At 55.1% G+C, this 23,590-nt stretch overlaps 1 protein-coding gene across 1 annotated transcript; it reads right to left on the bottom strand.

Moving 5' to 3' along the window:
• Nucleotides 1-544: 544 nt before the first annotated feature.
• On the bottom strand, nt 545-22,688 carry BBX (BBX high mobility group box domain containing). The gene is made up of 17 exons (XM_078619901.1): nt 21,503-22,688; nt 19,518-19,653; nt 16,422-16,508; nt 15,427-15,745; nt 14,660-14,891; nt 13,157-13,419; nt 12,191-12,270; nt 11,379-11,462; nt 10,441-10,574; nt 9,978-10,408; nt 8,958-9,100; nt 8,356-8,614; nt 7,420-7,549; nt 6,414-6,514; nt 5,526-5,909; nt 2,967-3,174; nt 545-684 (listed from the first exon to the last, which is right to left on the bottom strand). Exons 6-17 carry the CDS (start codon nt 13,182-13,184, stop codon nt 603-605), a joined length of 2,064 nt encoding a protein of 687 aa, XP_078476027.1. The 5' UTR covers nt 13,185-13,419; nt 14,660-14,891; nt 15,427-15,745; nt 16,422-16,508; nt 19,518-19,653; nt 21,503-22,688; the 3' UTR covers nt 545-602.
• Between the last annotated feature and the right edge of the window lie 902 nt (nt 22,689-23,590).

Here is a 23,590-nt window from a genome sequence, read left to right as displayed (position 1 = left end):
GACGATGATGACAATGATGATGATATGACAATGATGACGATGATGATGACAATATTGACGATGACGATGATGATGACAATATTGACGATGACAATGGCGATGATAATGATGACGATGATGACGATGACAATGATGAATATGCTGATGATGAATATGCTGATGATGATGATAATGATGACGATGTTGACGATGATGACCGTGACGATGATGATGATGACGATGAAAACAATGACGATGATATTAATGACGCTGATGATGACAATGATGACGATGATGATGATAATATTGACGATGACAATGGCGATGATGATAATGATGATGACAATGACGACGATGATGATATGACAATGATGACGATCATAACAATGATGATGACAATGATGAATATGCTGATCATGATGACAATGATGATGGCGACGATGCTGACGATGACGATGAAACACACGCTCGCCAGATGGGCGCTCTACTATACCCCCCTCCCCCCCTCCTACAGCCCCAACCCTGAGCCACCCCTCCCTTCACCCCCCCCCCCCGTCCCCCCCCCCCCCACCTGGGTACATGTGGAAGCTTCCAGCGGTGTTGGGGGGGGGGGATGGGACAGACTAGTCCATACAGGAGATGTAGAGGGGGCTCTGGGAAATCTCTTTGGCCTGACTTTCTCTCGTGCGATTGGTTGGTTGCGGTCTGTGGAACGACAGCGAAAAAACAACGCAAAGAGGTTACGAACCACCACGCCAAGTGTAGGCCAATCGGATTCAAAGACAATGCAGCAGCATCATCATCATTATTGTTGTTGTTGTTGTGAACTCGCCTTTTGCCCGTGCGAGGACGGGTGTATTGCAGTAAGCGGTAGTGTAGCGGTTAGCGCTACGCTGAGTTACGAACCCGGCGACCCGGAGTTCGATTCCCGCTCACGGCCAACACCACCAGTGACGATTATCTGAACCGGTCCCGGGCCTCCCCTAGGTCGACTCAGCCTCAAATGAGTACCTGGTGCGATGTGCAAACATCGTCACTGGGGAGACAAAGGTCGGCCGGGCGTGGTGTTGGCCACCCACCCCCTCGTGTGCCGTGCCGGCCTTTATAGGTGCTCGCTAACAGCACTTGCCCCTACAGTCTGTTAAGGCTAAACGGGGGATCTTTGTTTGTATTGCAGTAAAATCTGAAACTTGCAAGCGAAAAGCAGATCGCGATGTAATGATATTCACTGCATCAATTTGCGTGCAATTTGTAAGGCCGCGGTGACACAGACTTGTTTCATGTAAAGGTTGTAATCCCTCGTTCATCGCGACGTCCTTTTTACTTCGATGTCTCAACGGCGGCGTGACGGAGATCACGTGACGTGAGGGTTCTTGTGGAGTGACGTCACCCGCTCATGATTATTCATGAGGGGGCAGGTCCATGTGGAGTGACGTCACCCGCTCATGATTATTCATGAGGGGGGGTGTCCATGTGGAGTGACGTCACATGCTCATGATTATTCATGAGGGGGGTGTCCATGTGGAGTGACGTCACCCGCTCATGATTATTCATGAGGGGGGGTGTCCATGTGGAGTGGCGTCACCTGCTCATGATTATTCATGAGGGGGTTGGTCCATGTGGGGTGACGTCACCCGCTCATGATTATTCATGAGGGGGCGGGGTCCATGTGGGGTGACGTCACCTGCTCATGATTATTCATGAGGGGGCGGGTCCATGTGGGGTGACGTCACATGCTCATGATTATTCATGAGGGGGGTGTCCATGTGGAGTGACGTCACCTGCTCATGATTATTCATGAGGGGGTGGGTCCATGTGGGGTGACGTCACCCGCTCATGATTATTCATGAGGGGGGCGGGGTCCATGTGGGGGTGACGTCACCTGCTCATGATTATTCATGAGGGGGCGGGTCCATGTGGGGTGACGTCACATGCTCATGATTATTCATGAGGGGGGTGTCCATGTGGAGTGACGTCACCTGCTCATGATTATTCATGAGGGGGCGGGGTCCATGTGGGGTGACGTCACCCGCTCATGATTATTCATGAGGGGGCGGGTGTCCATGTGGAGTGACGTCACCTGCTCATGATTATTCATGAGGGGGCGGGTCCATGTGGGGTGACGTCACACACTCATGATTATTCATGAGGGGGCGGGGTCCATGTGGGGTGACGTCACCCGCTCATGATTATTCATGAGGGGGTGGGTCCATGTGGAGTGACGTCACCCGCTCATGATTATTCATGAGGGGGCGGGTCCATGTGGGGTGACGTCACCCGCTCATGATTATTCATGAGGGGGCGGGTCCATGTGGAGTGACGTCACCCACTCATGATTATTCATGAGGGGGTGGGTCCATGTGGAGTGACGTCACATGCTCATGATTATTCATGAGGGGGTGGGTCCATGTGGAGTGACGTCACCCACTCATGATTATTCATGAGGGGGTGGGTCCATGTGGAGTGACGTCACATGCTCATGATTATTCATGAAAGAGGGGATCCATTGGAGTGACGTCACATGCTCATGATTATTCATGAGGGGGTGGGTCCATGTGGAGTGACGTCACCCACTCATGATTATTCATGAGGGGGTGGGTCCATGTGGAGTGACGTCACATGCTCATGATTATTCATGAAAGAGGGGATCCATTGGAGTGACGTCACATGCTCATGATTATTCATGAGGGAGGGGGGGTGTCCATGTGGAGTGACGTCACATGCTCATGATTATTCATGAGGGGGCGGGTCCATGTGGAGTGACGTCACATGCTCATGATTATTCATGAGGGGGGCGGGTCCATGTGGAGTGACGTCACATGCTCATGATTATTCATGAGGGAGGGGGGGGGGTCCATGTGGAGTGACGTCACATGCTCATGATTATTCATGAGGGGCGCTGTTCGATGTGGAGTGACGTCACGCGCGGGACACACAGACATTAATGGCTCGGGGAGGCCCCGGGAGCGAACCAACGGCCCTCGCACCTCGAGGTCGTTTCCATGGCGGCCACCTCCGCTAGGGCGGCCAGGCTGAAGAAGCTCGACAAGGACCCCAGGGAGGCGTCCGAGGGGGTGCCCGGCACGGACAAGGACCCCGCCGCTGAGGCGTCCGAGGGGGTGCCCGGCACCGAGGCGCTGCCCTCGGAGGTGGCGCCGTGGTCCGACGGGCACGCGGCGGACGGCCGGGACTTGTCTGCAGGAAAAAAAAAAAAACACTTTTCATTAAAACAAAAAAATTTAAAACGCAGACCGACAGAGCGTCACGTGAACCGCCCGTGGGGCGAGCGTCCATTACGTTGGGTCCAGTACTCCATGTACGTGTGTGCTGAACTTCTCTCGCACCGTACGTATCCAACTGTGCTAATGTACGTGTGTGTTGAACTTCTCTCGCACCGTACGTATCCCACCGTGTTAATGTACGTGTGTGCTGAACTTCTCTCGCACCGTACGTATCCAACTATGCTAATGTACGTGTGTGTTGAACTTCTCTCGCACCGTACGTATCCAACCGTGCTAATGTACGTGTGTGTTGAACTTCTCTCGCACCGTACGTATCCAACCGTGCTAATGTACGTGTGTGTTGAACTTCTCTCGCACCGTACGTATCCAACCGTGCTAATGTACGTGTGTGTTGAACTTCTCTCGCACCGTACGTATCCAACCGTGATAATGTACGTGTGTGTTGAACTTCTCTCGCACCGTACGTATCCAACCGTGCTAATGTACGTGTGTGTTGAACTTCTCTCGCACCGTACGTATCCAACCGTGCTAATGTACGTGTGTGTTGAACTTCTCTCGCACCGTACGTATCCAACCGTGATAATGTACGTGTGTGTTGAACTTCTCTCGCACCGTACGTATCCAACCGTGATAATGTACGTGTGTGTTGAACTTCTCTCGCACCGTACGTATCCAACCGTGCTAATGTACGTGTGTGTTGAACTTCTCTCGCACCGTACGTATCCAACCGTGCTAATGTACGTGTGTGTTGAAGTTCTCTCGCACCGTACGTATCCAACCGTGCTAATGTTAGTGTGTGTTGAACTTCTCTCGCACCGTACGTATCCAACCGTGATAATGTACGTGTGTGTTGAAGTTCTCTCGCACCGTACGTATCCAACCGTGCTAATGTACGTGTGTGTTGAACTTCTCTCGCACCGTACGTATCCAACCGTGATAATGTACGTGTGTGTTGAACTTCTCTCGCACCGTACGTATCCAACCGTGATAATGTACGTGTGTGTTGAACTTCTCTCGCACCGTACGTATCCAACCGTGCTAATGTACGTGTGTGTTGAAGTTCTCTCGCACCGTACGTATCCAACCGTGCTAATGTTAGTGTGTGTTGAACTTCTCTCGCACCGTACGTATCCAACCGTGCTAATGTTAGTGTGTGTTGAACTTCTCTGGCACCGTACGTATCCAACCGTGCTAATGTTAGTGTGTGTTGAACTTCTCTCGCACCGTACGTATCCAACCGTGCTAATGTTAGTGTGTGTTGAACTTCTCTGGCACCGTACGTATCCAACCGTGCTAATGTACGTGTGTGTTGAAGTTCTTTCGCACCGTACGTATCCAACCGTGCTAAAGGGTCTCCATCAGTGTCTCTGTGGGTCTCTATAGGTCTGGGTGTCTGTGGGTCTTTATGAGTGTGTGTGGGTCTCCATGTATGTAGGTATCTTGAACTTCTGTATGCAGCGGACCATTCTATGGGTCTCTATGGGTGTCTCTGTGGGTCTCTATGGGTGTCTCTGTGGGTCTCTATGGGTGTCTCTGTGGGTCTCTGTAGGTCTGGGTGTCGGTGGGTCTCTATGGGTGTGTATGGGTCTCTATGAGTGTGTGTGGGTCTCCATGTATGTAGGTATCTTGAACTTCTGTATGTAGCGAACCATGCTATGGGTCTCTATGGGTGTCTCTGTGGGTCTCTATGGGTCTATGTGGGTCTCTATGGGTCTCTATGGGTCTCTGTGTCTCGATGTATGTATATGTATGTTCAACTTCTTTCGTGCGGGGGAAGGACAACAAACTAGACACATTTCGATTTAAAGCTTTCGTGACTGCAGGGATCCATCTTCTTGGTTCTTTCGGTAAAGTCACGTAGAAGGGAAATAATAAAGTAAAAAAAAAAATATTCTCGCTCCCGGAGTTTGTTGAAGGATCTTAAAGTTTTGTGGAATCCCACCCCGTAGTGGAAATTTAACCGCCACTACGGGGTGGGATTACACAAAACTTTAAGATCCTTCAACAAACTCCGGGAGTGAGAATTATATTATTATGTTTATTTTTATTATTTTATTATCTCCCTTCTACGTGACTTTACCGAAAGAACCAAGAAGAAGCCAGGGTCGTTTCTTCAAAAAAGATCTACGCCGCCACCACCACCACCGCCGCCACCACCGCCACCACCACCACCGCCACCACCGCCACCACCGCCACCACCGCCACCACCGCCGCCACCGCCACCACCACCGCCACCACCACCACCGCCACCACCACCACCACCACCGCCACCACCGCCCCTCCCCCGCCACCGCGCGCCGTCACCTGACGTGGGCGAGAGCTGCCCGTCGGCCGAGCGGACCAGGTGGGTGATGCGAGACTTCCTCGCCTTCCTCTTCTGGCTGCCCGTGAGGCTTCCCTCCGTGGGCAGGCTTCCCGGGCAGCGGCGGGCCGGGGCGGCGCCGGCCTTGCGAGAGACCGCGGGCCGCGGGACGACCGCGGCGGGCGCCGCTACGCGCGTCTCTCCGTGCGGAGCGCGTGGGCAGGGCCCTCCCGACGGGCCCGGGGTCGAGGGGTCTCCGAAGGAGCAGGAGGGCGGAGAGGGTGGCGGCCCTGACGCGGAGGGCCTGCAAGTGGGGCCGGAGTCCCGCTTGTGCTTGTACTTGCTCACGATCTTGTGGAAGGGCTGCTTCTTGGAAGATGGGCCGCCTAGGGATGGTGAGCGGGTGAGGATGGTGAGCGGGTGAGAGAAGGGCGACAGGGTGAGGGGGTGAGAGGGTGAGCGGGATGGTGGTGGTGCTGGCGGTGGTGGTGATAGTGGTGGGGGTGATAGTGGTGGTGCTGGGGGTGGTGGTGATAGTGCTGGCAGTCGTGGTGATAGTGGTGGGGGTGGTGGTGATAGTGGTGGTGCTGGAAGTGGTGGCGATAGTGGTGCTGCTGGCGGTGGTGGTGATAGTGGTGGGGGTGGTGATAGTGGTGATAGTGGTGGTGATAGTGCTGGCGATCGTGGTGATAGTGGTGGGGGTGGTGGCGATAGTGGTGGTGCTGGAAGTGGTGGTGATGGTGATAGTGGTGGTGGTGATGGTGGTGGCGGCGGCGGTGGCGGTGACGATGATGACGATGGTGGTGGTGGAACTTGCTGAGCCCACCGCCCCCTAGCGGACATCAGTGAACCGAGACCTCCGAAGCCCATGTGACCCTGCGAGCCGTCACCTCTGTCGGCGGGCGAGCGAGCGAGCGGTTTCTTGCTCGGAGGCAGCGACGTCGGGAGTCGACTCAGCTTCTCCTCCAGCTCCTTCCGCAGCGAGCCCAGCCTGCACGCGCAGGCCACAAAGGCGAAGATCCCCCATTATATTCTTGGGTTTTTTCCGGTAAAATCACGTGGGTAAAAAAAAAAAAAATTGATAAAAGTAAAATGAAAATCACGACGTTTCGGAAGGCAACACAAGCTTCCGTCTTCAGGTGGAACCGTCACAGCACGATTGCTGGATCAAGTGAGAGAAATTCCAAGAAAACAGTCCTTCTATATATACTGGTTGAGGGTGGGAGGAGCCAAGGTAGGCCCTGGATATTATTATTGTGAGGTTCGGTGCAGCTGAAGCACGCTGCTAGGAATGAGCCTTTGTCTACATAACAAAAGGCTCAGTCCCATTTACACGCAGCTTAACAACTCTCAACAAAGACTCATTCCTGGCAGCGGTTTCAGCCGCACCACCTCTACACAACAAAAGGCTCAGGGTCATTTACACGCACCTCTACATCAGCCTCACCTTAACAACTCTTGGAACCTCCAAGTTCAACCAGTCTACACAACAAAGGCTCATTCCTAACAGCGGTGTCTGGACACGCGCGCACACGCATTTAACACGCTCACAACAACAACAACAACCGCCATTCGCCACTAAGTGGCGGTGACGTCACCACGACGCTTGTGCCAGGCTATGTGCACACACACACATGCGCGCGCACACACTAACACACATACACACACTAACACACACTAACACACACACACTAGCACACACACTACCACACACACACTAACACACACACTAGCACACACTAACACACACACACTAACACACACACTAACACTAGCACACACACACACTAACACACACACACTAACACACACACTAACACACACACTAACACACACTCACTCACACTCACTCACATACACACACACACGCGCGCGCACGCAGACGCGCGTGGTCACCGTGGCTTGTCGCAGTCTTTGCTGCGCGTGCGTTTGAGACGTCGCGGGGAGATGGGCGACACGGGAGAGACTCGCTCCTCCTCCCGGCTCCTGTGGGGCTCCTCCCCAAGACTCCGCAAGCCCTTCTTGCCTGCGACACAGAGACACAGAGCAGAGGTCGCAACCGGGTACCCGATACCCGTACCCTACCCGATACCCGGCTACCCGTACCCGGCCGGGTACGGGTACGGGTACCCGTTTGCGACCCTGGTGCGGCCGGGTACGGGTACGGGTAGACCGTGAGTTGGTGAGTAACTGTTTGTCACTCATTTCCCAACGTCTTGTCTCTTCTCACAATTCAAGTTCCTAGAATCAACCCACCCGCGCCTGCAACATGGCTTCATCCCAGAGGTCGCAATCGGGTACCCGATACCCGTACCCTACCCGTACCCGGCCGGGTACGGGTATGGTATGGGTACGGCCGGGTACGGGTACCCGTTTGCGACCCTGGTGCGGCCGGGTACAGGTACGGGTAAGGAATCAAAACCCGTTTGCGACCTCTGACACAGAGTGAGGCCGCCCCCCCCGCGTAGCGCGTAGGCCTAACAGACTGTTGGGGCAAGTGCTGTTAGTAGCGAGTAGCGATACCCATGAAGGTCGGCCGCTGTGGGTGGCCGACACCGCGCCCGACCGCCTTTGTCTCCCCCAGTGGCGATGTTTACTACACACAGCTACACCAGGTACTCATTTGAGGCTGAGTCGACCTAGGGGAGGGCCCAGGACCGATTTAGATCATCGTCGCCGGCGTTGGCCGTGAGCGGGAATCCGACCCGGGTCGCCGGGTTCGTAGCGCGGCGTAGCGCTGAACCGTTGCACCACCGCTCCCCACTACGCACGCACGCGCACGCACGCCTACACACGTGCGTACACACACAGGCACACAGAGCCACCCCCCACCTCGGTCGAGGTTGGCTCTCAGCGTCGTGAGCATCCCTTCCAGCACCAGCGTCTTGTAGAGCGCGCCCTTGCACGTGCGCTTCGACTTCCTGGAGCCGCTGTGCTCGCCGTCGCTGGCGCCGCCGCCACCTCCGTCGACGCCGCCGCCGCCCAGCCCCGGTGCATCGTGGGAAGCTCCGGTGGGGGGGCAGCCTCTTTGCAGGGCACGCTGGGCAAAGCCGCCGACGCCGTCCGCTGAGGTAATGTGTTTCGCTTTGGCCTGCCGGAGCAAAGGGGGGGGAGGGGGGGGGCGGTGAGCGAAAGGTTGCCCACGCCAACGCGCGTCGAGCCGGGAAACGTGGGACACGTTGACCGCTCTCCCAACGTCGGGGCCGACGTCGCGCGTTTAACCGCGCCCCCCGGTAAAACGTCGGGGGCCGACGTCGATCCGATGCCTGCCAACCACTCTCCAACGTCGGCACAAACGTCGCCCTTTTACTGGGTGCCCCGAGAAACGCGGGAAAACGTTGGGCCGACCGTTGGTGCGTCGTTTGCAAACAGCTCTCCCAACGTTGGTGCAACGTTGGTGCAACGTTCGTGCTCAATGGTGCGGTCATACTTACAGTCACGTGACCATCGTCAAGGGTTTCCATTTTCGCCGCGGCGTTGCCCGCGGCGACCAGGCCCGGCGGCTCCGCTGCGGCCTGCTCTTGCCTAGATTCGTCCATCTTCGTCTCCATTTTCACTTTCCTGATATTGACAAAACCTGACAAAGATCCACCGTGTAGCCTTAACGGACTGTTGGGGCAAGTGCCGTTAGCGAGTAGCACCTATGAAGGCCAGAACGGCACACGAGAAGGTGGGTGGCCAGCACCACGCCCGACCGACTTTTTCTCCCCCAGTGGTGATGTTTACACACCGCGCCAGGTACTCATTTGAGGCTGAGTCGACCTAGGGGAGGCCCAGGACCGGTTCAGATAATCGTCACCGGTGTTGGCCGTGAGCGGGAATCGAACCCGTGTCGCCGGGGGGTTCATAGCGCAGCGTAGCGCTAACCGCGACACTACCGCTCCCCACAAAACCTGACGCGCACACACACACATGCACAACTCCATGGTGACGCCCCCAACAACAACAACAGCCGCCTTTCGCCACTAAGTGACGGTGATGTCTCCACGGCGCCCGTGCCAGGCCAGGCGCACACACCGGGGCCACGTCAAGTGCCCAAGGGCTCGCCGCGGGCAGGAGGAGGTCACGGGACAGAGCCTGGTGCAGGCGGTGCCACGGGTTGGCCCGGGACGGCTTGCAGGTGCGCCAGCCGTGCCTCCCCCCCCCACTGCACCAACTCGCTGCGTTTTATCCGCCCGGCGCTCCGCCCGTTGTCGTGAGCGTCGCTCCACGCCAGAGGTCGCAAACGGGTTTTGATTCCTTACCCGTACCCGGCCGCACTAGGGTCGCAAACGGTTACCCGTACTCGTACCCGGCCGGGTACGGGTAGCCGGGTATCGGTTAGGGTACGGGTATCGGGTACCGGGTTGCGACCTCTGCTCCACGCCCTTCACCGCCCCACGTAATCCCCCCCCCCCACCACCCATCATCGCCACCCCCCCCCCACCCCCTCACGCCGCATCTCCGGAGCTCACCGTGCTGAACGTCGGCCACAACGTCCGTGTCGAGCTCCACCTTCTGGCAGCGCCCGACCGCCATCAACCGCACCCTCCCGCTCTCCCCTCCCCGTCTCTTCCCTCCGTGCGTCTCCTCCTCCTCCTGCTCCTCCTGCTCCTCCTCCGCTCCACCTGCTCCCGCTTCAGCGGCGGCGGCGGCCTTTGGCGGGCAAGGGGGCGGCGGCAGGAGGAGCGGAGGCAGCTGTTGCCGCGGCAACCTCTCGCCCACCACCTCCTCCTCGTCGTCGTCGTCGTCGTCGCCCTTGACGACCGAGTCGATGGTGACGTCCACGTTGGAGTCGTGGGCCGCGGCGCGACGCTCGCCGAGGTCCCCGCCGCCCGCCGGGCGGAGCCCGTCCCGGCCGAGGCGCTGGCGCCTCTTGCGGCGCCGGCGCCGCGCCTTGCCGGGCCTCCCGCCGCCGCCGCCGCTGTCGGGGGCGACGGCAAAGGGGGCGGCCGAGGCGGCCGGGGGGAGCTCTGGCGGCACGCCAGGGCGGCGGAGGCGGCGGCGCGGGGGGGGGGCGGAGGTGGAGGCCTCCAGTCGGGGGCGTCGGTGGACAAGCGGTCGGAGCACATCTGGGCAGGGTGGGGGAGAGGGAGGGGAGAGGGAGGGGAGAGGGAGGGGAGAGGGAGGGGAGAGGGAGGGGAGAGCGAGGGGAGAGGGAGGGAGAGAGGGAGGGGAGAGGGAGAGCGATGGGAGAGCGATGGGAGAGTGATAGGAGAGTGTGAAGAGAGGGAGGGGAGAGTGAGGGGAGAGCGATGGGAGAGGGAGGGGAGAGCAAGGGGAGAGAGCAATGGGAGAGAGCGATTGGAAAGCGATAGGAGGGGGAGAGCGATGGGAGAGCGATGGGAGAGCGATGGGAGAGCGATGGGAGAGAGCGATGGGAGAGCGATGGGAGAGCGATGGGAGAGCGATGGGAGAGAGCGATGGGAGAGCGATGGGAGAGCGATGGGAGAGCGATGGGAGAGCGAGGGGAGAGAGCGATGCTGCTTAGGCGAGCTTTCCCCCAACGGCGTCACAGCGGAGGGGTGTCGTGCAAACGCATTCAGCGAGGAGCAGCCGTACCCCGCACCTACAGTCAGCGCGGTCGTCTAAGGACGGTGGTGAAAGAAGTTCAACGTACACACACACACGTACACACACACGTACGTAGACATACGCACACACGTACGTACACACACGTACACATACGTCCACACGCACACACACACGTACACAAACGTACGGACACACACACGTACGTACACATACGTACACACGCATACACGTATGTACACATAGGTACGGACACACATGAACGCATAGAAGAGGGAAGGAGGGAGGAGGGGTGGAGGGGGGAGGGAGGGAGGAGGAGGCGAGAGGGGAGGGAGGGTCTGTACCTCGGCGAGCTGAAAGAGGGCGGAGATCCCGCGCTCCTCCGCTGCAGCGGAGCGATGCGATTGGTGGGTCTGCGTCGATGGGATCTGCGCGGGAGCCAATGGCGGGAGGGGGGTTCAGATCGTGAAACGGGACGCCGGCAAGGGGCGGTCACAGGCACGGGGGGGACGTTGATTCAAACCGACTGGCACAGAGAGCACGCACGAGTGAGAGATACAAGGCGCTGAGCGCAGAGGGCAGACAGCTCCTAGAGACGGGCAAAGCACCACCGCCAACACCGCTCGCCCGCCATTACCAGCGCCACCACCAACAACAACAACAACCCGCCGTTCGCCACAGAGTGGCGGCGGCGACGTCACCACGGCGCCTGTGCCAGGCTAGGTGCACGTTGAGGCCCACGTGAAGTGTCGAACGCCCGCCGGCAGGAGGTCACGGGGTAGACTCGGCAGGTGCCACGGGTCGGCTGGCTGAGATGACTACTGACCGATGCACCACCTGTGCCCCCCTACTGTGCAAACCACCATCACCACAACCTCCATCACCACAACCTCCATCACCACCACCATCACCCATCACGACCACCACCACGGCCACCACCATCACCACCATCACGATCACCACCGCCGCCACCACGGCCGCCACCACCATCACCGTCACCACCGCCGCCATCACCGCCGCCACCACCATCATCATCACCACCGCTGCCACCACCACTGCCACCACCATCACCGTCACGTCCACCACCACCATCACCACCACCATCACCACCACCATCACCACCGCCACCACCACCACCAGCGGGAGAGCTTCTCACCTCGCAGGGAGGAGAGCCGTTGAGCGCATTCTCCCCGGCCAGCAGCAGCAGACTCAGTCCTCCCGTGTGCGTCAACGCGTCTGGAACAGAGACAGCCACCGCACCAGTCACCACCATGACACTACCACCACTACCAGCACCACTACCACAACTACTACCACAACTACCACCACCATTCACCACCACCACCACAACTATCACCATTCACCACCACCACCATTCAGAGACAGCCACCGCACCAGTCACCACCACTACCACAACTACCACCACCATTCACCACCACTACCACCACCACAACTACCACTACCACCACTACCACCACCACCACAACTACCACCACCATTCACCACCACCACAACTACTACCAGCATTCACCACCATTCAGAGACAGCCACCGCACCATTCACCACCACCACAACTACCACAATTATCACTACCATTCACCACCAGTACCACCATTCACCACCAGTACCACCATTCACCACCAGTACCACAACTACCACCACCACTACCACCACCACAACTACCACCACCATTCACCACCACCAGTACCACCACCATTCATCACCACCACCATTCACCACATGAATTTACATATCAACAGATGAATTTAGCATATTTCCCATATCTGCATTTTCCATAAATATACTAAATTACTCTGTTGATATGTAAATTCCTTTGTCAAGGCGCTCTTCCTCCTCCAACCCAGCAGCTTAAATATACGCTGCCAAGCTTGGCGGTGTTTCATTCGGACGCTGTCTTTCCGACAGCCCTGTTCTTCACCTGAGGACGGCTGCTTACGTTGTGGCCGAAACGTCGTGAGAATTGCATTTTATTACGTTAATTTTTATTATTTTATTATTTCCCTTCCACGTGACTTTACCGAAAGAACCAAGCAGATGAATCCCTGCAGTCACGAAAGCTTTCAATCGAAACAAAAAGAGTTTGGTTAATCCGACAAGTTACCGGTCGACGCCAAATTGGCCTTCCCCATCCTGCGAGCCCCTTCGGCGTGCCGCGGGGACGCCGCCGCCGTTGTCGTCGCCGCCGTAGCCAGAGCCCGCGGCCCCGCGTGGCACGGCCCGCCGCTAGGTTGGCTCCGTGAGAAGTGAGGGAGGTGGAAGCCGCTCCCGGCGGCCGGCGGTGGTGGCCGTGGTGGTGGTGGTGGTGGCGGCGTTGGACGGGCACCAACGGTAGCCGGGGTTTGCTCGCAGGAACGCGTCCTTGTACTGCGGGTCGAGAGACAGAGTTAATTACCTCTCTTTAGCAGAAGTCGCAAACGGGTTTTGATTCCTTACCCATACCCGGCCGCACCAGGGTCGCAAACGGGTACCCGTACCCGTACCCTACCCGATACCCGGCTACCCGTACCCTACCCGTACCCGGCCACACCAGGGTCGCAAACGGGTACCTGTACCCGTACCCGGCCCGGTACGGTTAGCCGGGTATCGGGTAAGGTACGGGTATCGGGTACCCGATTGCGACCTCTGCTCTCTAGGCAGTCAATTATCGCTCTCTCTCTTTAGACAGAGAGTCTAGAGCACGGACGGCTACGTACACAAGAGGTTCAACATGCATATAACACTGCACCATAGACTCAACACTGGACCATAGACTCAACACTGCACCATAGACTCATCACTGCCCATAGACTCAACACTGCACCATAGACTCAACACTGCCCATAGACTCAACACTGCCCATAGACTCATCACTGCACCATAGACTCAACACTGCACCATAGACTCACCACTGCTCATAGACTCAACACTGCACCATAGACTCAACACTGCACCATAGACTCAACACTGCACCATAGACTCAACACTGCACCATAGACTCAACACTGCACCATAGACTCAACACTGCACCATAGACTCATCACTGCCCCGCAGACTCATCACTGCACCATAGACTCAACACTGCACCATCGACTCATCACTGCACCATAGACTCAACACTGCCCATAGACTCAACACTGCACCATAGACTCAACACTACACCATAGACTCAACACTGCCCATAGACTCAACACTGCACCATAGACTCAACACTGCACCATAGACCCATCACTGCACCATAAACTCATCACTGCACCATAGACTCAACACTACACCATAGACTCAACACTGCACCATAGACTCATCACTGCACCATAGACTCAACACTGCACAATGGACTCAACACTGCCCATAGACTCAACATTGCACCATAGACTCAACATTGCACCATAGACTCAACACTGCACCATAGACTCCACACTGCCCATAGACTCAACACTGCACCATAGACTCAACACTACACCATAGACTCAACACTGCACCATAGACTCATCACTGCACCATAAACTCAACACTGCACCATAACCTCAACACTGCACCATAGACTCATCACTGCCCCATAGACTCATCACTGCCCCATAAACTCTACACTGCCCACAGACTCATCACTGCCCCACAGACTCATCACCTCGCGGGCCAGGTCGGTGTAGACCTGCTTCTCGGGGGGGGGCAGCCCCCCCCACCACTCGGCCAGGATCTTGGTGGCGCCGCGGTTGTCGAGGCGAGGGTGGCGGGCGCGCACGACGGCGGCGCGGTGGCGCTTGCAGAAGATGAGGAAGGCGTTCATGGGCCGGCGGGGCGCGGCGCCCCGAGCTCGCCGCCTCCAACTCCTCCTCCGAGTCGGAGCTGGCGCTGCACACCTGGGGAGGGAGGGGGGGGGGGTGGGGCACGGCGGGGGGGGGGGTGGAGACAGTCGTGAGGATGGAGGTGGAGGGAGGGAGGGTGGGAGGGAGGCGAGGGAGGGAGGTGAGGGAGAGTGGGAGGGAGGCGAGGGTGGGAAGGAGGGTGGGAGGGAGGGAGGTGAGGGAGAGTGGGAGGGAGGCGAGGGTGGGAGGGCAAGGAGGGAGGGTGGGAGGGTGGAAGGGAGGGAGGGAGGGTGGGAGGGAAGGAGGGTGGGAGGGAGGGAGGCGAGGGAGGGAGGGAGTGGAAGGAGGGAGGGTGGGAGGGAGGCAAGGGAGGCGAGGAAGGGAGGGTGGGAGGCAGGCGAGGGGAGGGAGGGTGGGAGGGAGCGCAAGGGTGGGAGGGCAAGGAGGGAAGGAGGGAGGGCAAGGAGGGAGGGAGGGGGGGCAGGGAGGCGAGGGAGGGAGGGCGAGGGAGGGAGGGAGGGTGGGAGGGAGCAAGGGTGGGGAGGCAGGCGAGGGAGGGATGACAGTGACGCTGGTCACCACGACTTGCCTGCTGGCCGTTGTCGAAGCTGCGAGCGTCGACGTCCGGGGGCAGGAGCAGGAGGGCTGGTTCGGCGTCGCGGCCACACTCGCCGGAGAGAGGCTGACGGTGCCAGTGCGGCAACACCCGCCTGGGCCTTCCAGCGCCAACACCACCACCACCACCACCGCCACCACCACCACCAACACCACCACCAACACCACCACCACCGTAGCCGCCACCGGCACCGGCACCACCGCCGCCGCCACGACCCCGCGTCAATTTCCTAGCGCCAGCTGTGCCGGGCAGTCGGCCTCGTCGTCCGCCCGCCACCATCATCACCGTTGCGCTGTGGGAGTGGGGGGGTGGGGGGTGGGGGGGTATTGGTAGGGGGGGGTGGGGGGTGGGGGGGTATTGGTGGGGGGGTGGGGGGTGGGGGGAGTGGGGAGTGGGGGGGGGTGGAAGAGAATAAGGGCAAGGAGACGGAGGTTGTTCGGGGTTCAAGGGTCAAAGGTGGAAATGCTTGAATGTCGGCCGAAGCTGTCCAGGGCTGAGCTCCAGAAACTATCCCCACCTATTCCAATGAGAATTCAAGCCCTGGTTGTCGAAGGGATGAAACCGGGTTCCCAAGTGTAGCGAGCTGATGGTCTTAGCAGTCACCACAGACTCACACAGAGACCCACATACTCACAGAGAGACCCACAGACTCACACAGAGACATATACACTCACACAAGAGACCCATTTACTCACAGAGAACCATAAACACACTTAGAAACCTACTCACACAGAAACCAATACACTCACACTCAGACCCATAAACTCACACAGAGACCCATAGACTCACACAGAGACCCATACACTCACACAGAGACCCATAGACTCACACAGAGACCCATAGACTCACACAGAGACCCATAGACTCACACAGAGACCCATAGACTCACACAGAGACCCATAGACTCATACTGTCACCAATGAATGTTTAACAAGAGATCTACAGAGCAAAGATATTCTGAGTCCCACCTTGGGGTTGTCGATTTTCTCGGGGACTTTTCCACTACCGACTCCGGGGGAGGATTTGGAGGCTTGAGGCCTCCTCCATCCATGATTCTGTAATCACAGAATCATGATCACAATCATCGTCGTCATCATCACCATCATCTTCACCGTCACCACCATCACGATGATCATCACTGTCGTCATCATGAATACCATTTGTCGTCATCGTCGCCGTTAGAAGGTTGCACTCATTACACACACAAAGTGCTCGCCACAAATGAACCACAATCACCGTGCTGATTTCATCAAGGAACATAAATCACCATCACGCTTTTGGCTCAGCCGTCGAACAAAGACGGTGTTCACCGCATCATCGCGTGACGCTTTCAGATGCTATATACACTACACGATACACTACTATACACTACACTATACACTACACTATACACAACTATACAATACACTATACACTACACTATACACTACTATACACTACACACTTCTATACACTACGCACTACACTATACACTACACTATACACTACACTATACACACTACACTATACACTACACTACACACTACACTATACACTACACTACACACCTATACACTACACTATACACTACATTTTTGGCTCAGCCATCGAACAAAGACGGTGGTCACCGCATCATCGCGCGACGCTTTCAGAAGCGCTTCTGCGGCCGTCTGGAACGCTCTCTCTTCCGATATGAAGAAGCCGCTGGGAGCTCTGCCACTTTGAAATCATCATCATCGAGATTGACAAACTAATTTCTTTAGAACTGCTGCTTGTTGTGTTGAGATTGTTGTCCTTCCCCGCACCTCCGATCAGCACGTACGGATGTGCGAAAGAAATTCCAACATCCGTACATCATCGTATCGACGATCGTATTGATACATCATCGTATTAATAATTATCAGTCATCACTGTCATATTTCTCAATGCCATCACCAAACTCTGCGGGTATTAATCATTCCAACGGCTATCACAATAAAGCAAGACCATCATCATCATCATTACCATCAATATCGGCAGCAGCACCGCCAACACAACCATCGCCACCGTGACAGCCAACTAAAAGCATCACCCCCACCTTCATCATCGTCTGCATCGCCAATGTCGCCATCAACTACACAGTCTGACATTTACACGATGACACACAGGCAAAGATCCCCCGTGTAGCCTTAACAGACTGTAGGGGCAAGTGCTGTTAGCGAGCACCCATGAAGGCCGGCACGGCACACGAGGGGGTGGGTTTGCCAGCACCACGCCCGGCCGCCTTTGTCTCCCCAGTGACGATGTTAGCGCACCACACCAGGTACTCAATTTGAGGCTGAGTCGACCTAGCGGAGGCCCAGGACCGGCTCAGATAAGCGCCACCGGCGTTGGCCGCGATCGGGAATCGAACTCGGGTCGCCGGGTTCGTAGCGCAGCGTAGCGCCAACCACTACACTACCGCTCCCCATGCATACACACACACATACACAAACATAGAGAATACACACACACACAGTTAACTTATCATATCCCTTGCCGTATGCACAAAACATTATGCAGGGAGTACCATCATCCTTAATACATGAACTATTAACTTGTTGATGTAAGTACTGTACACGCATTTATGCAAAAGCACGTGTAGTTATGTGTACGCAGTCTTGTCGTGTACACACACACACACGCACGCGTGTGCGTGTGTGTACGGGCATGGTGTTGGCCACGCAACTACAAACAGCACACTGTCATATACTAATAGGGTCTTTCCCCTTTTTTTTTCTGGCAACAAAACTGACACCTTTTGCAAGGAATCATGCTTACATTAACCACAATACTTGCAGTCAAATGCAAACAAAAAACAATACTCTGATAATGTATGCATTGTCTTTGAAACTGATTGGTCCACACCAGAGACAGCTTTCTTTAGAGCCTAGTCTCATACGGTGTTCGACCAGATGACGCCAAAAGGCGCACAGTTCAAAGACAACGCACTACCAGAGTGATGAGAGCTCGGGGTGAGCAGCTACATCATGGCAGAGGTCGCAAACGGGTTTTGATTCCTTACCCGTACCCGGCCACACCAGGGTCGCAAACGGGTACCCGTGCCCGGCCGGGTACGGGTACCCGTTCCCTACCCGTACCCTACCCGAAATGAGTGACAAACGGGTACTCACCGGTGACTCACGGCCTACCCGTACACGTACCCGGCCGCACCAGGGTCGCAAACGGCTACCCGTACCTGGCCAGGTACGGGTAGCCGGGTATCGGGTAGGGTACGGGTAGCGGGTACCCGGTTGCGACCTCTGGGATGAAGCCATGTTGCAGGCGCGGGTGGGTTGATTCTAGGAACTTGAATTGTGAGAAGAGACAAGACGTTGGGAAATGAGTGACAAACGGTGACTCACCAGTGACTCACGGCCTACACGCACCCAGCCGCACCAGGGTCGCAAACGGGTACCCGTACCCGTACCTGGCTGGGTACGGGTAGCCGGGTATCGGGTAGGGTACGGGTATCGGGTACCCGGTTGCGACCTCTGCATCATGAGACCTCCTTTGCCAGTACCAAAACATACTAATAGGGTGTTTCCCCTTTTTTCTGGCAACAAAACTGACACCTTTTGCAAAGGAGGTCCCATGATGATGCACACCGTCAGTTAGCGCATGGGCAGGTGGTCAGCTCCCACCTCTTCTTGGTTCTTTCGGTAAAGTCACGTAGAATGGAAATAATAAAATAATAAAAATAAAACATAATAAAATAATTCTCACGACGTTTCGGCCACAACGCAAGCAGCCGTCCTCAGGTGAAGCGTCATTCAGACGCTGTCTTTCCGACAGACCCGTTCTTCACCTGAGGACGGTTGCTTGCGTTGTGAATTATTGTATTATGTTTTATTTTTATTATTTTATTATTTCCCTTCTACGTGACTTTACCGAAAGAACCAAGAAGATGAATCCCTGCAAGTCACGAAAGCTTTAAATCGAAAAATTATTTTATTATGTTGAATTTTTTTAATTTTATTATTTCCATTCTCCGTGACTTTACCGAAAGAACCAAGAAGATGAATCCCTGCAAGTCACGAAAGAAGCTTTACATCGAAAGTTCCCACCTCGTTTCAAGGTCGTCCGGTGAGCGTGGAGGAGTAGGCCAAACACTCTCCAGAGGGACTCTGTGGAGACCCCTCCAGTGGAGGGCCCTTCAGCCGGCAGTGAGGTGAGCGATCAATTGCAGGCCTGCACCTCTACCTGTCAACACAGACGCACACAAACACAATAAACATTTAGACATTCGTGCAGTAAGCTAAGACGTACAGATGCCATTCATCGGCCACGTCCAAATCCATTGCTGGATGAAATATTGGCATACAGTAGATATGTACCGTGCATGCCTCACCACACATGCACAGTTACAGTACTGTGTTGCATACGCGACACGCAATTATGTGCACAAATACAGTGTAGAAATCCTAAATTTCGATTTAAACCGCCCGCCAAACCTCCTACGCATTTCACAAGTAGTACTAATCGCATATCTGCATTTCCCATAAATATGCTAAATTCCTCTTGATATGCAAATTCATTTGTCAAGGCGCTCTTCCCCCCTCCATCCCAGCTTAAATAGACGCTCCAAGCCTGGTGGTGTGTCATTCAGACGCTGTCTTCTCGACAGACCTGTTCTCCACCTGAGGACGGCTGCTTGCGTTGTGGCCGAAACGTCGTGAGAATTATTTTATTAAGTTTTATTTGTATTATTTTATTATTTCCATTCTACGTGACTTTACCGAAAGAACCAAGAAGATGTAGAAATCCTGTTATGCGTAACTCATCATCCGCAACACCAATTAATTATCCACCACTCCCATTATCCACCACTCCCATTATCCACCACTCCCATTATCCACCACTCCCATTATCCACCACTCCCATTATCCACCACTCCCATTATCCACCACTCCCATTATCCACCACTCCCATTATCCACCACTCCCATTATCCACCACTCCCATTATCCACCACTCCCATTATCCACCACTCCCATTATCCACCACTCCCATTATCCACCACTCCCATTATCCACCACTCCCATTATCCACCACTCCCATTATCCACCACTCCCATTATCCACCACTCCCATTATCCACCACTCCCATTATCCACCACTCCCATTATCCACCACTCCCATTATCCACCACTCCCATTATCCACCACTCCCATTATCCACCACTCCCATTATCCACCACTCCCATTATCCACCACTCCAATTAACCACTCCTCCCGTTAGATAACATGAAGACGTTAATTTTAATGGGCATACTCAAATTTATAAATATTCCTGCGTGCAAGTACGCAGGAATAATTATACATGATACACACATGTACTGTGTACGAGTACACACACTTTATAATTAATTGTATACAGTACTGTACACACACGATAATCCGTCTTACACACACACAGTGTACACACACTAAGTGCACACACACAGTGTACACACACACAGTGTACACACATACAGTGTACACACATACAGTGTACACACATACAGTGTACACACATACAGTGCACACACCACACACTACAATACACACACACACACACACACATCAACAATACATCCCACACGCAGACACACACCTAATGTTATATCTAAGCCATCACACTACACCACACTCTGTAACATGAATCACCGTACACACATTTACAATACAATACACACACACTACAGTACTCATACATACAGTACACACACACCACATCGACAATACACTCCATAGAAACAAACACACAACTTAAAGTTACATCTAAGTCATCTCACACACTACACCACACTACTCTGTAACGTTCATACAGTACACACACTGCAGTACTCCACACATACAGTACACACACCAACAATACATCTCATAGACACAACCAAAGTTATATCTAATCCATCTCACACACTACTCTGTGTGTATAAGATGCATTATACACACTACAGTACACACACCACACACACACACCACACACATACACCACACACACACCACAACACACACGCGGTACAGTACTACAAACACAGGCGTACAAAGATAAGAAGACTAACACCCTTACCACTCTTCTACTTCTTCTTGTTGTTGTTATTGTTGTTGTTGTTGTATTAACATCCACGACATTGTCACTTGTTACGAAGGCCGGGGTTCGACACAAGGATGAACCACGCGCGACCGCCTTTGTCTTCCCCCCCCCCTCTCTCTCCCCCACCAGCAGTGACGATGTTGACTGTGTGCTCATTTGAGGCCGAGTCGATCTAGGGGAAGAGCCGTCTGACGACGACGATGATGATGATGATCCATCAACGCAGCGAACATCGCCACCAGCGTCGCGACACACGCGGCCACTCAACTCACAACTCCAGGAGCCATTACGCAATCAGCGCTGTCAGCCGTCTCACTCACGCAGCACACACACAGTACACACACAGTACACATACACACAGTACACACACAGTACACACACACACACAGTGTACACACAGTACACACACAGTACACACACAGTGTATACACACAGTACACGCACACAGTACACACAGCACACACACACAGTACACACACAGTACACACACACACAGTACACACACAGTACACACACAGTACACATACGCAGTACACACACAGTGTATACACACAGTACACGCACACAGTACACACAGCACACACACAGTACACACACAGTACACACATACACAGTACACACACAGTACACACACAGTACACACACAGTACACACACACACAGTACACACACAGTACACACACACACACATTACACACACAGTGTATACACACAGTACACACAGTACACATACACACAGTACACACACAGTACACACACACAGTACACACACAGTGTATACACACAGTACACACAGTACACGCACACAGTACACACAGCACACACACACATAGTACACATACACATAGTACACACACAGTACACATAGTACACACGGTACACACACAGTACACATACACACAGTGTATACACAGTACACACAGTACACACTCACAGTACACATAGTACACACACACAGTACACATACACAGTACACACACACACAGTGCACACAGTACACGCACACAGTACACACAGCACAAACACACAGTGCACACACACACAATACACACAGTACACATACACACAGTACACATAGTACACACACAGTACCATCTCACTCACTCACTATCTCACTCACTCACCATCTCACTCACTCACCATATCACTCACCCACCATCTCACTCAATCACCATCTCACTCACTCCATCTCTCTCACTCACCATCTCACTCACCATCGCACTCACTCACTCCATCTCACTCACTCACTCACCATCTCACCCCCCTCTCTCACCATCTCACTCACCCCCCCCTCTCACCCCCCCCCCCTCTCACCCCCCCTCTCACCCCCTCTCACGCCCCCCCTCTCACCCCCCCCCCTCTCACGCTCACCCCCCCCTCTCACGCCTCCCCCTCTCACCCCCCCCTCTCACCCCCCCCCCTCTCCCCCTCTCACGCCCCCCCCCCTCTCACCCCCCCTTCTCACGTCCCCCCCCTCTCACGCTCACCCCCCCCCCTCTCACCCCCCCTTCTCACGCTCACCACCCCCCCTCTCACCCCCCCCCCCTCTCACCCCCCCCTCTCACCCCCCCCCTCTCGCCCCCCCCCCCTCTCACGCCCCCCCCTCTCACCCCCCCCCCCTCTCACGCCCCCCCCCCCTCTCACCCTCACCTCTCTCCCCAATGGGCACCGCTCTCTCTGCGCCGGCTAGGAGATGTTAACTACCTCGCCTGGTCTACAGGAGGTCCTGGGTTCGATCCAGACCCCCTTGACGCCTGCTGCTGTATATTTGGAGTTTGCGTATTTCTATCATCATCATCACGGTGGCTAGGAGATGTTAACTACCTCGCCTGGTCGACAGGAGGTCGTGGGTTCGATCCCGACCCTGACGCCTGCTGCTGTATATTTGGAGTTTGCGTCTCTCTCATCATCATCACGGTGGCTAGGAGATGTTAACTACCTCGCCTGGTCTACATGAGGTCCTGGGTTCGATCCCTGACGCCTGCTGCTGTATATTTGGAGTTTGCGGTGTCTCTCTCTCTCTACGTGGTCGCGAGGATTTTTCTCCCCCACATTTCGAATCAAC

The sequence above is a fragment of the Lampetra planeri genome, chromosome 65 (genome assembly GCF_965212315.1).
Source record: "Lampetra planeri chromosome 65, kcLamPlan1.2.h2, whole genome shotgun sequence".
Classification (NCBI taxonomy): domain Eukaryota; kingdom Metazoa; phylum Chordata; class Hyperoartia; order Petromyzontiformes; family Petromyzontidae; genus Lampetra; species Lampetra planeri.
Note: the sequence above shows the minus strand (reverse complement) of the source record. Positions and strands in the feature narration are given on the sequence as shown.